The 18,307-nt window shown below is 44.6% G+C and overlaps 1 protein-coding gene across 1 annotated transcript in view; it reads right to left on the bottom strand.

Moving 5' to 3' along the window:
- Positions 1 to 13,837: 13,837 nt before the first annotated feature.
- LOC135913855 (thiol S-methyltransferase TMT1A-like) overlaps positions 13,838 to 18,307 on the bottom strand; it is a 75,084-nt gene continuing 70,614 nt past the window's right edge. The window contains exon 3 of the mRNA XM_065446553.1: positions 13,838 to 14,071. Within this exon, the coding sequence (XP_065302625.1) occupies positions 13,838 to 14,071 (234 nt within the window). The remainder of the gene's footprint in view (positions 14,072 to 18,307) is intronic.

The raw sequence follows: 18,307 nt of genomic DNA, 5'->3' as shown, positions 1-18,307 counted from the left end.
TGTAGAAGCTCATCAGGCAGAAGTGATCAGCTGCCCATCCTCAACCACACTCAGCGCCTGCCATGTGAAGTTGACGGGAGCAAGATCCCGCCTACGAATTTAGTAGGCCTATTTAGGCATAACTGCGAGTCGGCCTAGTTGGAACATATTCATATTGATACTTTTTGTGCGCAAACAAACAGGGACGAAGAATAGGGGCAACACAAGGACGAGCGCTTTCTAACAACTGGTTTATTTTTGAAGAACTACTTACTTAAATACCCACAGAACTGCGCGATCCAGTCAACAGAGCACCCTACAGCGCATATGATACCCGCTGATCTGCGCCATCAAGTCAAAAGAGCAACGTCAATATTACATATAACACTTGTGATAAAAACGACGTGGACAAAAGCCACCTGGTCATACTAAAAACAGCAAAGTGCATAAAAACAACCACTTACAATAAAATGCGTTAAAGATGTGATGATAGAAGCGAATTTTCTTTATCTAACAATGAAACAGAAGGATGGCTGATGCATTTATCTTTTTGTTTTTCTATCCAGTATGCTTCCACGATTTCCCTAGCGGTTTGATTCCTATGCCTGTATAAAATGTCTGTGCTAGTAAGACAAGGGGAGCAACCATGTTCTTGGCAATGCATTGCCAAATGCGTACTAGGGCGACCTTTAAGGCTAGACAAGTGCTCCCTTAACCTAGTGTTAATGCATCTCCCAGTCTGCCCTACGTACACATGACCACACGTCATAGGAATCCGGTAAACAACGTTCTTCGCGCAATCAACAAATTGGGTCTTGCGCGGATGTTTAACAGTGCATTCTTTCTGTACATCACCCTTACTTTCAAACTTCTTTTTAACCTTGGAACACACACTACCTATTTTGTTTCTTGCCGAAAATACTACTTTTACTTCATAACAACCAGCCACTTTTTTAAGTCTGTGTGAAAGGCCGTGCACATACGGAATCACTGAAACATTGGAACCTCCATCCTTCTGCCTTGAACGTTGTTTACCGGATTCCTATGACGTGTGGTCATGTGTACGTAGGGCAGACTGGGAGATGCATTAACACTAGGTTAAGGGAGCACTTGTCTAGCCTTAAAGGTCGCCCTAGTACGCATTTGGCAATGCATTGCCAAGAACATGGTTGCTCCCCTTGTCTTACTAGCACAGACATTTTATACAGGCATAGGAATCAAACCGCTAGGGAAATCGTGGAAGCATACTGGATAGAAAAACAAAAAGATAAATGCATCAGCCATCCTTCTGTTTCATTGTTAGATAAAGAAAATTCGCTTCTATCATCACATCTTTAACGCATTTTATTGTAAGTGGTTGTTTTTATGCACTTTGCTGTTTTTAGTATGACCAGGTGGCTTTTGTCCACGTCGTTTTTATCACAAGTGTTATATGTAATATTGACGTTGCTCTTTTGACTTGATGGCGCAGATCAGCGGGTATCATATGCGCTGTAGGGTGCTCTGTTGACTGGATCGCGCAGTTCTGTGGGTATTTAAGTAAGTAGTTCTTCAAAAATAAACCAGTTGTTAGAAAGCGCTCGTCCTTGTGTTGCCCCTATTCTTCGTCCCTGTTTGTTTGCGCACAAAAAGTATCAATATGCCTATTTAGGGCCCCGCAATGCACTTTTTCACTTCATTCTCTTCTAATCTCTCACGAACCATTGAATAAACCATGCAAGTTTCGCACTAGGAATCGTCTCGTCACTGCCTGTTCGCCATGATCTGCTGGATGCTTGCAGCCCGCCGACAGCGCCACGCTATCCAATAGTAACGCCGTTCGAGCTGCGAGAAACAGGCGTCGCAACAACTGGTCGGCAGCGGTGAAGTAAGCTACCCTCGAGAACGCAATAACTGATTGGCAGCGATTGGGATACGCTACCCTGGAGACCACAACATTGGACGTCATCTAAGAGATGGTCTCCTCTTCGTCCAGGTGATAACGTTCGGAAGGAAGGTGTCTGGATTCATGACTGTAAATGGTGAGTGCACCGCTTTTCTTCACTAATATATCACTTGGTTTGCGTATTTTTTGGAATGTACAGAACACTAATATTTCTTTAACAGTTGACGGAAGTTTTGAGTACGTCGAGGTTGAGCACGTCCACATCTTGTATGATGCCAGGGTTAGCGCATAGTATGAAGTCTATTTCATTTCTAGTCTCGCCGTTCGGGCTCCTCCACGTCCACTTTCGGCTATCCCGCTTGTGGAAGAAGGTATTCATTATCCACATATTATTCTGTTCCGCAAACTCTACAAATAACTCTCCCCTGCTATTTCTAGTGCCTACGCCATATTCCCCCACTGCCTTGTCTCCAGCCTGCTTCTTGCCTACCTTCGCGTTGAAGTCGCCCATCAGTTTAGTGTATTTTGTTTTGACTTTACCCATCGCCGATTCCACGTCTTCATAGAAGCTTTCGACTTCCTGGTCATTATGACTGGATGTAGGGGTGTAGACCTGTACAACCTTCATTTTGTACCTCTTATTAAGTTTCACAACAAGACCTGCCACCCTCTCGTTAATGCTATAGAATTCCTGTATGTTACCAGCTATATTCTTATAATTCAGGATTCCGACACCTAGTTCTCGTCTCTCCGCTAAGCCCCGGTTGCACAGGACGTGCCCGCTTTTTAGCACTGTACATGCGTGCGTTACTAGTATATGGCTTGACACTCCCTACTCAGAAAGAGTAATGGCACAGGAAGAGCTACCACCGTCAGACTTAGCAAACCATGACATCCAGGCATTCCTCTGTGGATGGTGTCAAAACCTATTGTGCGACTCTCAATCGCCAGAGCAGCTGAAAATTTGAAAACACCGCCTGCTGGTTTCAAGCATATGGATCGTAATTCATTGCTTACATGTATAAATATACCAAACATTCTTTTCGAAGTAGCTCTGCAACACAGATCTCCTCCTCGGCAGCTTTCACGTTACCTGAAATGGCCATCACGCACCACTCAAAGATGGCGCATAGGACAATGGCTACTGCCGCTGACTTGACCGGTATTCGAGAAGCAGTCCGCTGCACATTACAAGAAAGCCTGGCGAAATGGAAGGCATTTTGGGACTCGAAAGTAGGCACTGCACCTCATAAGCAATCACATGAAGCAAATAACAGCCTTCAGTCCTCTGGCTTACTCTACTTGCTGAGCCGTCTCCATCTAGACATACCAACACGCTACAGTGTATTCTTAGTCACTGCGGAATAGGTGGAAATCAGGAGGCTGACGCAGAGGCAAAGAAAGCACACATGGTAATAAATATTACATTCCCCCGCTATGATAAACAGCTCCATCACCCAACGCCTCGATAAAAAGCTCCATCTAAAAAGAGAGAGAAAGAGCATGGATAGGAAAGGCAGGTAGGTCAACCAGACGAGCGCCCGGTCCATGTCTATCGTATGACAATGGGATGACCCCAACCATTGGCAAGATTGTATTCAGAAGCTTGACACTGGTTCGGGATTAAGGCTTGTACTTGAGCTCTGGTGAGGCCGGGAAACATTGATCCATTAATTACGGCTCGGTGGTGTGTACAATATCCAATACCTTCATAAGATTGGACAGGAACGCTAACCTCACTGTAGGTTCTGTCCCACTCCCGAAATAATGCACCACATACTTTGTGTGTGCCCTCAGTATGCGGTAGAGCGAAGGGCACTAATGTGTATTGTATGCAGTCAGGACCCTCACCTATTCTTGGAAGAGGATATTTTGGGCGCATGGAGATGGGGTTGACCTTGCCTAACTTGCCATAAAATCTCCACTGAGCGACTGGCTCGAATGTTCGTCTCTAAAACGTACCCGACCGATAATGCGAAATGTATTTGCGCGAGAAAATTTTTTGTGGACAGTTACTGCTGCATGTAGAGTGCGCATAGTCCACATGCGCGTATTGGACAACGTGTGCGTAATCGCACATTGTGCTATAGCATAGTCACGTGAAGTCGACCTCGGTTTCTCCGTGCATTTTCGAAACCCCTCGCCCCGTATAGGAGTAGCAGGCTAGATACATCGCCCGGAGAACAACCTTTCTCTCTTTTTCATATAAAATTTACTCTTTGACAGCCGTGGCTTGATCTGCAATCTTTCTAAATATGCCCGCAGCCATTATGGGGACTGGCATTCATTCGAATGCAATTAGAAGAAAATGTGTATTACAACCTTTCGCCTAAATTAAATGTAATAATTGTACCACACTTGGTCTTCCACATCATTCAGTCGTGATGTCGCTGATATATTGCCACGCGAAAGAGATACTGAACTTTTTTCTGGAAACAACTTTCATGTTGTTCTATAACTTACTGACACTTTTAAATGTGAAGCATTCTTTGGCGAACATCTGCTCCTTTGACAGTATCTATCTAGCCGCCGACGTCTTGGTCCTAACAAAGTTGTTTCGTTGCCTTGGTATGCACCAAAATCACATAATATGACAACACTGCATAACGGACACAAGAGATCGGTCATGACATGAATATCATGACATATTTGGCATGTAGGTCATGAAACAGACCCCTACCTGTTTGTCATTTCATTAACGTCATTTCATTAACTTGGTATGTCCACATTACGCATACTCGACAAGAGTGTATCACGCGCATAAACGGGAGGTCATGACACGAATCTCATGGCATTCGTGTCATGACCTACCATTCATGTTGGTCATACACTCTAGACATTATATGCCAATTTTATTACATGCCAAATTAACGAAACGACTATGAGAGGACCAGGACATAGGTGGCTGTTTCATATTCTACATGACACGCATGCCCTGATATTTATGTCATGATCCATCATTTATGTTCACCATATGCTCTTCTCATAATATTCCAATTTCGGTACACACCAAGTTAAATAAACGACCATAAGAGTGCCAAACCTTAGGCGGCTAGATAGATAGAGACTGTCAAAGTAGCAGATGTTTGCAAAGAAAGGAAAACGGTGCGCTGGTAGCTTTCTTATTGAAGTACCAAACTGCAGTCTTGTACCATACATTTACCTTAACCTGGCAGCTCAGGAAAGCTGCTGGCCTATTGTATCTTACTTAGTGTATGGAGAAATGTTTTCGTGTTTTATTACGTATGTATTCGTGCAATATGAACAAGACTTAAAGCAACGAAATAACTCTAGGACAAATTTTAGTATCTTGCCATTTAAAGTGCTTGTATTGAATCATCTGCTTTATTACATTATTTTTTGCAGAACGCGAAAAAATCATTGATAGTGTAAATGCGTTTATTAGTTGCCGGCGTTTGGGACTGACCATTAGAGCATGGCACGGACTCCCTGCATCAGCCGAAGACACGAGCAAAAGCGTTGAAGAGGACGATCCACTATATCGCTCCAATCATTGTCTACAGTAGAATGGTCAAGTTACCTTTCTTAAAAAATTATTTTGTGTACCAGTCTCGGCATCTTTTTTCCGCTCTTTCTTTTTTATTGCTCTAACCTGTTGTTATGATTATTTGTAAGTTGTAGGGTTTGTAGAATGTCTAATGTGCTTTCTTGTATTGCATATGGGGTATCCCAATATAGTATATTTCCATTGTCGATACATGATACTCTAAAACATTTCGCTATTGTTATTTAATTATGTAATGTTATGCCATGTATGTTATGTGAATTATGTATTTGTCTTTTGTTTACTTCTAGGCAATTGTGTTTTCTTAGTACTGTTCTGTTGTTTATATAAGGGTAATTTCATTTTCTTATGTCGCTACTTCGAACAGTTATTTAGTTATTTCGTTTTTCTTCATAACTTTATCCCTGCATGTGCTATTTCTTCACAATTCGTGCCACTACCATTACTATTTGCTCCACTGATACTCTTACTATGCACTACTAATAGGGGACCCAGTTCCTACTTTGAAATCTCCCACCTGGTCCATCCTAAAACATGTATGCCGGCTTACGTACATGCGATAACCAACAATAAACAAGCTCATTTTTCGGTTGGTTCCGGTAGTATATTCCCTATACCAAGCATTTTGAGTTCTATTTTGTTTATTTTTGTAAGGCTCACTACTATGATTACCCATGTATGCAGGATAAAGAAGAAACCAGAAAAAGGAGCGCGTTGTGGCGCAACTTGATTGCCCCTACCTTTCGCCCAACACTGACAGAGCAAACGGTGTTCAGGTAATATATTTTTTTCAAGGGATGCTTGCACCGGCTCACAATTTCACTGGCGATGTAGTAACGCAAAAAAAAACAGAAAAACAGTAGCTCCCAGTGCAGAGCAGCTGTGGGAAAGCACCCACAATATGACCATTTGACTGGTTGCGCGCAAACTCGACGCGCGCAACCAATCAGAGGTGTTCCGCTTCCACCAGGGAAGGGAAGGTTGGGAAGGGTTTCGCGCCCGCTGCGCCGGCTTCGTTTCCGTTCAGTTCAGTCTCGTAAAACCCATTGGATGGCCACGCGTTGTGCGTTCCCCCGAGAAACGAGCAGCCTTCGATGAACATCTTGAAGGGGCAGCGCAATAAGATGATGACAGAAGGCAGGAAACACACAGGACAGCGCTGAACTCACAACTAACTTTATTCGAAGGCATATACACACTTATGTACACAACCCATCGCCACGTGCTCTCCCGTCCATGGCATCATTATCAGTGCGTAGGCAAAAAACACGAAACACCATTTAATCTAATGCTAGGTTATGAAGCGGCCTAAAAATTCAAATTCACTATCATGCAAGTTTATCGATGGCATGCTTATACAACTCGACCCTTTTTTTCTGATATAGAAGGCCTCAATAATCTCCCTCGTAGTCTGATTTTTTGCGTGGAAAGTACTGTGGTGTTTTTATATATTGGAGTGCACCCATGCTACGACTCAGACTACGAATCAGACTACGAAAACACCCGTGTACTTAGATTTAGGTGCACGTTAAAGAAACCCACATAGTCAAAATTTCCGGAGTCCACCCACTACGGCGTGCCTAATAATCTAGAACGCGGTTTTGGCACCAAAACTCACATAACGTTTGCATTTGTAACTGTGTCTTTGCGAATTCGACCTACATTCATGCTCGCGAAATATTGCGGGCTCAGAACACGCATCCCAGCCATTGTTTGTCATAAGCGTTTACAACAGTAAGGCAGTCATTAATGGTAATTTAACGAAGGCATTAAAGCAGCTGTCCGACGAAGCCGCAGTGACGTCTATGGTGTGACAAAGGCGGCGTGTTCACGAATGAATGACGGGAGCTCGAATACTATAAACGACGAAGAGTGATTGATGTCGATGGAGTGATGAAGGTAGTCTGACTATGACTGTGCGACGAGGATGCGTTGGCGACGGTGGCATTAGAGAGTCTGATGGTGAAGTTAGAAGAACTACGATGGGACGACGGCCACGTTATCAAAACAGTATCACGACTTACTGATGACGACGATTGTGTAATGAGACAGCATGACGACGGTGGTGTGGAAACGGTATTAGGAAACTGGGATGACGAGGAAGGTAATAGCAACAAAGGCGTTCCGAAAAATGTATCACGAAGTCTGCGTGATGACGATGGCGTCGCGACGACGGCGCGAAGACAGTCGGATGGCACAGGTTTAATGAAGATGGTGCAACGACCCTGAAGAAATCACCACTGCGAGCCCACACCTATGGCCCGAGCTATCAGACAACTTGGGCCGGTGCATTGTTGTAAGAAGCTACAATAGATAGATAGATAGATAGATAGATAGATAGATAGATAGATAGATAGATAGATAGATAGATAGATAGATAGATAGATAGATAGATAGATAGATAGATAGATAGATAGATAGATAGATAGATAGATAGATAGATAGATAGATAGATAGATAGATAGATAGATAGATAGATAGATAGATAGATAGATAGATAGATAGATAGATAGATAGATAGATAGATAGATAGATAGATAGATAGATAGATAGATAGATAGATAGATAGATAGATAGATAGATAGATAGATAGATAGATAGATAGATAGATAGATAGATAGATAGATAGATAGATAGATAGATAGATAGATAGATAGATAATGCAAACCGCGATAAAATTAATATGGTTACAGCTTCGGAAGGGACCGCTTCACTCGTGTATGGTGACACGTGCTGAGAAGAGATTCGCAAAGGCACGTATAATTTCATTTCTTTACTTAAGGGAACAGGGTAGGCAAAAATATGGAAAACGATCATTTTTGGCATTTGGCACAACTTGAAATCCGCGGCCTTTTCTGAACAACAATCAATCGTTTATTTGTCTCAGCGCGACTTCTTTTCGCCAAAAAATGATATATTCTGAAACCTATAGGGTGGCCCACCACGCCCCTGTTGCTAGCCTTCTGCCGAATGTATCCGTGAACAGCTAAAGATGCTAAACAATTCGTCTGGCACAAGACTGCGGAAACTGAAGAAAGAAAGCAAAGGCTTCAAGCTTTCTGACAAGAATTGCATATCTCGCCGGGAACGTCGGAGCGATGCCTTCATTGACAAACTCCAGAACCACTATGGTTTGGCTGATACAATAAATACAGGCACCTTACAGTACATGTGAAAGGCTGTCTGGGCCACATATATTAGCATAGCACTCGCGGACACCAATCCATCCCACGGCCTTTATCCGAAAAACGCCGATGCCGGCAGAAAATTCCACAGAGCCCAGTTGAATGATGAACCACATATTCATAAGAAACACCTTCGAGCAGCAGTTCCTGAGGATGCGAAGCCCATTTATCAGCAGCTGGCTAAGTCCGAGCTACTTGCTAAATGCTTCCATGGGACAACGCAAGACCCCTGCGAGTCTTTCAACAATGTTGTGTGGGAACGCAGTCCAAAAAAATGTTTTCCATGGTCATCAAACACCGAAAATATCCATGCTTGATGCTGTGCTCACATTAAATGATGGCAGTATAGCCCGAGCCAATGTACTGATCTCATTTCGGATTTAACCGGGGTGCTACACAGTGCGGGGGCAACGCCACATTGACCTGAGTTGGCAATACTTCGCTGACAGAGCTGCACAACAGTTGACAATAGAGTATCGGAGGGCAAGACGTCTAATCACACATAAAAAAAGGGGATTTTGTGGACGAGTATCTGACTGGTGCCTATTGAAACGGTTCGTCAATTTGCTTTTCTTTCATTGCACTTTTGTAATATGCCCCTTTTCAACTTAAAACGAAATATATCTCAGTACTTATTTTTTTATTGCATATGTCCCTTTATCTCAGCAACCGCTTGCGCTAATAACATAAATTTCAGCCAGTATTGAGACCAGAGACTGAGAAAAATACTGTAGCATAATTATTGTTGTAGAATTAAAGACATTTGTTCAACACGAAATTTAATTCCAAGTACTGAGTGATAATTAAGTACCTGCAGTAAAAAAATAACAATAGACATGCATGGCAATATAAATTGTAAATCTGCTATAGTAAAAGGAGGAAAAGCTCCCGATCTCAATGATATTATAAGAACTGTTGTAACTTTTACGGTTATGGAGAAAAAGGTACATAAACAGTTCCTAAAATGCATGGCAGGTACGCCCCGTACCTGCACGGGCCTGCCCTGTTCCGTTAAGGTGTTCGGCTACTTTCGCGCACCATGCGTTGTTAGGCCAGAATGAGTACAGAAACCAGGTAAGTGCCGATAGCTACTGACACCTAGCCAGAGACGCTCGCATTTTCGAAACGCGTCAACTGAGGTGTGCCGTGAAAACGTGCGAGCGGCTCCGCGGAATAAGCATTTGGGTTAATGTCCGTGGCTCGGAGCCGCGCTTTCTACAGAACGTGGATGCGCGCCGTCTGGTTAGAAGTGTTAGCTGTTTTCGGTGGTGGCGTAATGTGCTGCCGAATGATTCTCAGCACGTGATGTCATGTATAAGCTACGCTTGTTTGTTTGAAATAGTCAAACATGGTGAGAGACCCTTAAGCAAATACATGTACTATCATTTGCATGCTCGCTGTTTGCAGCCAGCTGAATTAAGTTTGCTGTTTTTACTAGATAAGCCATTGAACAGGCGCAACAGGAGAAAGGTAGCCTGGAAGAAAAGAGCACTTGGGCAACGAAAATGGAAAACTAACCACGGCAGAGGTGCGTCTTCTTGTAGCATGCATAAGTCCATTTCCACATGTGCATATCGTCACCATATGAGTCAGGGGCAACAGGGATGCTGAACGGTGTGAGAGATATGCTTTGACTATTAGGTCTCTGATGAAAGCATGCTTCGCGCTTCTAAGACGACCGAAACGCAGGTGGAATCGTGGAAAACATTTGTGAGGCTGAGTACAAGTTCTTTCCCCATTATTCAGTGACCCTGAACTGGCACGAGGCTCCGTGCCACTTGAAGCTGCGTAGCAGAGATCGCTCAAGTCTGGGGACTTACCATACACGTTCATATAAGTAATTCATAAGTGTACTGAATGCGCAAGCCTTCTTATTTTCCAAAAAGCACCGAAGTGGGTAGTATATCAAATGTTGACCTCCTCCATTGCTGTATAGTCGAAATATCCAGTTGCATGGCCTGTAATGTAGCGCCGGTTTACGCAGCTTCTTCAATAGAAGATAATATTGGCCGCAATTGCTTCACTAGTTCGCAGCTGTAAGTACCGGACGCAGAGGGAAAATTTAAGTGATTTTGCTTCGGTAAAGGTAAGGTGGCTTGGAAAATGTACATACAGGCACGGTCACTGCTAGCGGAAACACATGACCTCGTGCCATCGTTCCACGGAGGTTCCTCGTGAAGTCTTGGCAGATGACTCACCATAGCAGACCATTCGCCGGGTTTTTTGCCAATCGCTTTGATTGCGACTGCGTGCAAGAGTTCATGTGTCACCGGCGGTTGGGCTCTCTGCCGAGCGATGCCACGACTCTCTGTACTCCCACTAACAGTAGCCACGCCTGTACATTCCACCTGGTAAGGTTGTATTTCATTACCTCATACCTCAAAATACGCAAAAGATTTCAACGTATGCGAAAATTATTTCGTAAGTGGCGCAATAGAGCGCGAAAGCTTCACCACTCATTCCTGATATGGTTCCTCGCTTTATTTCTTTTGAAGGAATCAAAAAGGCCTAAAATAGCGAGAGATGCATGCGTGTACATGTGATATGCGGTCGTCGTGTATGGAATTCTGCGCAGAAGTGCAGGTCCATTGTTTGTGTTGCTGGCATCACCTATCACTGCATGGGCTCCACTCGCCACCTCTTCGTTACATGCAGTCACCCAACTTCACTCCCTCTCCTTTCTTTTCTTCTCATAAACGACTTGCCGTGTGTAGGGTAGCAAACCGTACGTGCGTCTGGTTGAGCTCCCTACCTTTCCTTCCTTCCTTTTCATCCTTCTCCGCCTCCTGCTCCTATTTCACATACACACACACTCTTAAGAACAATCCTTAAGGTGAACATACTTCTGAGCTTTGTTTGCTGGCTTGTAGCAATTAAGTGCCGCAACCATTATTTACCTTGGGGGCTCCTATAAAAGCACTTTATTTTTATTATTTTTATGAAAAGAGATTAGCTTTGTCAAGCATCAATGTCGTCCGAGCGGACATGCTCGAATATTCCAAAATGTTCTAAATTCATTTTCTGAGCTCAAACAAATTAAAGGGAACTTCAAATGTAGCATTGCCATTTGTTGGGCATGTTGGTACATTGAAAGCATATTTAGCGCCTGCAAACAAGGACGGAAGGGAGACGACAACACAATGCGCTAACTTCAACAACTTGATTTTCAGGAAGTACACCTATATAAACCATGCACAGTGGCGCCACCCTATTCAAATCTTATCCATCCGAAAAAGCCGTCTCCTTATCTAACAGGCCGATCGAAGGGGCACTAACACACGTGTCGCTATTCCGCCAGATAGCCTGCGCTTCAATGATCTCTCGCACGTCTTTGTAAATGTAAATTGGTTATGCATAAGTGACTACATTCCAATATGACATCCCTAAAGCAGTAAATCATATTTGTGAAACAAGACTGAAACAAGTGAAGACAGTGTTTCAAATGAACTTCGCCAGACGGGACACCAACCCATATGCACTCTCACAACCCCCATTCTGAGAAGAACGCTGAAGAAGGAAAGCAGACGCGAGCAGGCATCGTGTCGCTGCGTCAACGCTTTGAGTAAGACGGTGAGTACTAACACATTACACAAGCTTTCTTTACACAAACTGAGCCATATGCAATAGCGGCCGAGAGGCATGCGTATCTCCGCATTTTCTCTATCGTTTGAGGCCATGAAAATATTTTTTCATGATGTAGGCTCATATTATTTGCATCGCTCTCGAGTGAACGCGTCGTCGGGAACTATGTGTCTCTTAACAAGGCGACTATTAGCGCTTTCTAACCCTTCCGTCATGTCAACAACATTATGGAAGATGGCGCGCAGGCTATTTCTACTTCCCCTGCTGGGCGTCAAGTTTGCCAACTGGCAATTTTGTGTTTGCCCACCAAACTGCAAGACAGCATTAGGGACTCATTAAGGCAGAACGAAGTCAGCACTGACGTTTGTAACACCGGCTGTCAAACAGAAAGCAATTGTGACATTTGCGCTTTCTTGCAAGGACTCCGTGACCTGGTTCGGGATAGGGTGATGCGCGTTTCTCAGCGGATTTCCATAGGCCACCTTATGTAGTGTCATGAGTGCTAAATAGGCCCTGCGGCCTCGCGTGTGCACGTCGCACGACTTCTGCATGCAGCACCACACCAGCCCGTGTAGATTCAGAACCCACAACTGACCAGCCGTGTCCATAACAACCGCGACGGAAGTGCCACATGCTTGACAACATAGGTAACTATTACCGCCTGAGTGAGGCATCCTCTTGGTCTAACTGGACCAAATGTGCTTGGTTATTTGAAAGCAGACACGATGTGAGATTACCTTTAGTACTACAGCGAGTATTAGCACATTTCCCTGGTGGAGTACATGCCTTCCAAAGGAGGAGGGGCGCAGTGCAGTCATCGCTAGAGAACCCATTTGCTCCCGGCGCAGCCAAGCATAAAAAAAGAATTAAATTATGGGCTTTTACGTGCCAACACCACGATCTGATAATGAGGCATTAGAGGGGGACTCCGGAAATTTGTTCCACAGATTCTTTAGCGTACACCTATATCTAAGTACGCGGGTGTTTTCGCATTTCCCCCCCATTAAAATGCGGCCGCTATAGCCGGTATTTGATTCCGTAACCTCGTGCTTAGCAGCCAAATACCACAACTACTAAGCAACCATGGCGAGTCCAACCAAGCAATGAGCCCTAGTTGTTCCGCGAGCCCTTATGCGGCAATAAATATCCCTCAGTTCTCAACACCATGCCTTTTCTGCCTTGGCGACTAACCCTTATCTCCTTAAAAGATATTGGTCCTCTCAAATCACACATGTAAAAAAAAGCTCGCGCTCTTTCTATAGGATTTCTTAGAAACGCAAAATATAGCGTGAGCACAATGCCTAGAACATCTGATAGACGTATCCACTTTCTGGCACAGCACGGACGTAGATTGGCATGCAAAATCTCACATTTTAAGGTAGCTCGTACACAGAAGTCTGGTTAAGGAATGCCAAAGGTGGTTGAAAAAAATAAATAAATTCCATTGTCTTTCGGTTTTGGGTCTTGCTTCCATGTAATTCCTGTATTCGGTTTTGTATCAGTGCTGCGGGCTACAGTTTAGCCAGCTGTTTTTTCGATATCTTGGCGGGTCACACAGCTACGACATGTCCTTTCAGCATGATTACTTTGGCTTTTAATACACGGGGAAGATCGCCTCATATTGATTGGTTAATAACGATTGAACGAAAAATAGCCTTACCAATTTATATGCATATACTATTACACTATTGCGGTGCCATAGATGGTGTGGCTGAGCACCACTGGTATGTTCAAGTCAATAGTATGGACGGTCACATTAGAGAACCCGGCTTTTCTAAGCAAAGTCTCGCTATCGCGATTCAGGTGGCAGCCACCAGCAAGATTCTTGGTGTACGGAGTCATGATGTCTTGAAGAAACCTGGCGAATGTTCCCTTCTTGTGACCGACGTGCTCGGCGAAGAGAAGACAGCCACCCTAGAAATAAAGAAATAAAAAACCCACAGAATTGTACTATGGCAGCTAAAAGGAGCAGAACACATAAATGTAAACTTCCCAAGCGAATGCCAACATGAACGGAAAGTCTTGTAGGGAAATCAGAAAGCGATTTTTTTGTGTGCTTGCGCATACTCAAGAGGGCTAAGTGACTTTCTCAAACAAGTGTAACTAAAAAGCCAAGTCCCTCATCCTTCAACCAGAGAAAAAAAAACGCTTTTGCTTTGCGTGAGTGCGCACTTTGATTTCACAGAATATGTCCTGTTCACATAGCCTCTTGGATCAATTCTGAAGGGATAATGATCTCATGTCCAAATAGTCCACGGTCGAAACAAAATGTTCGAGACGAGACGCATGGTATGCGGCGCGCATATATATATATATATATATATATATATATATATATATATATATATATATATATATATATATATATATATATATATATATATATATATATAGTTGATTCGTGTTTAATGGCGCAAAAGCGACTACGGCCATGCTCCAGTCACACAAAGAGCACTACAGCATCAGGCCAACTTTATAACTTTTATAACACCACTTTTATAACATATCCAGCTCAGCAAACTATTCAAATTCATATTTAAAATATAAAGAATCTGCTGAGAAAGAGAGACTGCCTACCACTGCGGCTTCAGCTGAAATATTTATACATATATGCGTATATATATATATATATATATATATATATATATATATATATATATATATATATATATATATATATTGTGCGTACCATGCATTCGCTTCATCTTCTCATCTGTACGTATTCATCACTACCATTTTGGGCCCTTGAGAGAATAAAGAAAGGTCTGACGGCCCGAAACCTTGTCTCACAAGTGGAGTAGCGTGCTGTACGGTTCCCCAGTTCTCTCGTTACCATTACCTGTCCTGATTGAACTACACTACGTGCCTGAAGCTTTGCACAGGACGCCGCCTCTACCAACTGCACTCTACCATGTCGGAAGACCAGGAGGCCAATACCGCGACATCCACCTTGCCTGCGCTGGGGCTGTGTTCTTGGACGTTTACCACCCCTCCGCAGGATCCACTAGACTTCGTGGTGACGAAGTTGAAGAGTGGTTGGTGCTGTACGGGCGCGTAAGTTCCTTTACCACTGGGACGAATGTGCAAAACTTGCGCATGTCGCATTCTATCTCACCGGCATAGCAAACACTTTGCTTTATAGCTATGAGCTGTGAATAACCTTCGATGATTTTCGAGCAAATTAAGAGCTTCCGAGAAGGTCGTGTGCATAGTTTGAACCTCAGTGCACTATATAACATCCATATAGCGCCCCTAGAAGGCGCCAGAAATCACCAACTCGGCTTCGAAAATGGCATCCTGTTGTTCTGGCGGGTAGGTCACGCTCACCTCCACACTTTTAATTGTGCCTCAGTCACACTGTGTATTGATACATACAGGGGTATAACTTTCTACACGAGATAGAAGAAGCCTTCGGAGTTGGAACCTCTGAATATTGCGGCTGAGTCAAGCCAAATTCTTTCTTTGGTGCACATTTTCAAAAATTGGACTATATTGGACATTTTAGAAAATGTTCCACCATGCATTACAGGAACAACAGCGCATGCGTGGGAGCGTTTTCCACATAGTGTAGTCCTCGCTCTTGCCACTCGGAATTGGATTGTTTTTGATATCTGACTGATATTTTTATGTTAAGACTTGGTTCATCGTATTACCCAGCGAAATACCAAAATAAATATTTGAGCAGAAACTCCTCTGGGAGTTGTGTAAATATACGTAAGCATTGTGCCGCTTGCTCATTTCTACACAGCCCGCTGTCATTATCAATCTTATGACACTTGATCAGACCAGTATATACGACTGCGCTGCGACTATACGAACTACGGCAGACGGCGACGCAAAGTGGATTGATGACGCCAGGAAAGTGCTGCAGGTGACGGCGCCAGGTTGCAGGTGACGGCACTAGACAGTATAAGTTGTTAGAGCTCTTCCGCGTCTTATCCATCTGCGTCGAATCCACCATGACATGTCGTACTCCGGAGCCGGCTCTATATGTTGCGGCCGCGCGGCCCTATCTTCAAAGCGACCTGAGATGGGGACAGAATGCGCCGAATGCTGATAGCTTCGTGTGTGCTGTGTTCTCTCCGCTTACATTGCGCTGAAGAGAGACGCGTGGGCCCTATCTTGAAGGCGACACTGCGATGGGCACCGAGCGCGCCGAGCGCTTATAGTTTCGGCGCGCTGTGTTCTCACCATTTATTTCGCGCTAAAGCGAGATACAGCACGAAGTTCAATTCGCTCGCTGATGCAGGCCCTATCTTGAAAGAGATCTTCTCGTGTGATGGACGGTCGGGTTCCTCGTTGGGTAAGCATAGAAATGCTTACGTGGTTAAACAATCCAATGAGTTACCAACAGCTTCTTTCACAGCTAAAACAAGGTCACCTGTCGAAGCAAGTGTAGTTGCCGCTATGAAGTCCGCGTAGACTGAAGTCGCCTTCGACATTTTGGGCGCTGAAAGAATGTACAGCACAAATATGTAAAATCATGGTAAGGAAGTGCAAAGCGATATATCTTTGCGGGAAATGCAAGCTGTCAGGTGCGCCGTCATATGGCTGGGGGCAGAGGGGGTACAACGGGCTTGTCCTCCCTTTCCTTCCCGTGTCTCGAATTTCCGCGTATCAGGAAATGGGACATAAAGCGACATGCGACAAAACTCGCCTGCCCAGGCACCATTCGCACCCCCCCCCCCCTCTCCCCTTCAAATCAATTCCTGGCTACGCCACTGCAAGGTATACTTGCCCATTACGGGCAGACGTGAGTTTTGTTTTTTTGTATTCCGTAACACACAGTAATCTGCGCCGGATCTAAAGTTTTGTATTCAAGCTCACGTTTGTTAATGTGGTGGCAAAAACCTCGCCTGTTGGAGCAGAAGAAAATTCTCTGCACATAAACTCACCGGAGCAGGCGTGCATGCTGCCCACTGTAATGGACAGTCTGTATCTTGTGAATATAGAAGACGAAGTGCTTCTCTTGCGGAACACATCTCGCCCGTCTCTGTGCCTTTCTGGACTTCTCACTGCACCTGTGGGGTCTACCGCCCCCTCCATCGCGGTGATGGATGTGCAACACCCCGAGGATCCTCCCGGTTCCCGTTCACCCGCGGACATCGGTTCGAGGAAGCGAGGAAATACATCGAGTGGTAGCGAGGACACAGAGATGTACTCCGCATCAGGTGACGAGTCCTCGGAAGACAGCTTTCGACTTGTCCAGTACCGCAAGGCCAAACGAAGAATTATCAACTCATCTTCGGCGTCCAGCTCGAACACTATGAAAACAGCGCCTCAATGATGGCCTCACTCCATCCTGTTTGTGCCACAGAACGCTACCGACAACCTGCGCGTCCTCAACAGGCAAGCACTCTCCGTGTATCTCGAAAACACTGTGCCAAACGAGATCAAGGATGTCAGGATAAACACTAGGCGAAACATCCTGGCAATCGATGTGATGAACCCGAGCGCGCTGACCATACTACAACATGTAACGCAGCTGGGAAACATCAAGGTCCGATCCATCATGCCAACGAATGGTGCCACAATAACAGGAGTCATCTATGACATTGACAATGAAATTCCTAATGCAGACCTCCCAGTTCTTATAAAACCAGCAAGTGAACGCAACGTCATTGTGCATGTTTGTCGCCTCGGCAACACACGTTGTGTGAGACTAACGTTCAAAGGCGACTGCCTTCCACCCTACGTGAAGGTCGGCCACTTTCGCCATCAGGTTCGGCCATTTATTCCAAGACCAATGCAATGCTACAATTGTCAGAAGATAGGCCATGTGAAGGGTGTCTGCAGAAATTCGGCCGTGTGCCCTCGATGTGCCGAACCCCACTCAGAAGACAACTGCAGCGCAATCAAGTTGAAGTGCCCTAACTGTCAGGGTGATCACTGCGCCTCCTCCAAAGACTGTCCCCAGATCAAGAAAGAGATCACCATTCTTAAACAAATGGTGAGAGACAACTCTACCCACAAAGAGGCTGCTGTGAAAGTACGGCGAAGACGACGTCACCGTCGAAGGTCTTCACGACAGAAAACATCAAGTTTTCAGGAACAGTCAACTCGTCAAGCAGCATCACCAGCGAAAGTTTCCAGCCCTCCGAACACCGATGTTGGAAGGGAGAGAACTGCCCGATCTCTCTCCACAAAGGA

Source organism: Dermacentor albipictus, chromosome 5, assembly GCF_038994185.2.
Source record: "Dermacentor albipictus isolate Rhodes 1998 colony chromosome 5, USDA_Dalb.pri_finalv2, whole genome shotgun sequence".
Lineage (NCBI taxonomy): Eukaryota > Metazoa > Arthropoda > Arachnida > Ixodida > Ixodidae > Dermacentor > Dermacentor albipictus.
This window is presented reverse-complemented; position numbering and strand designations above follow the sequence as displayed.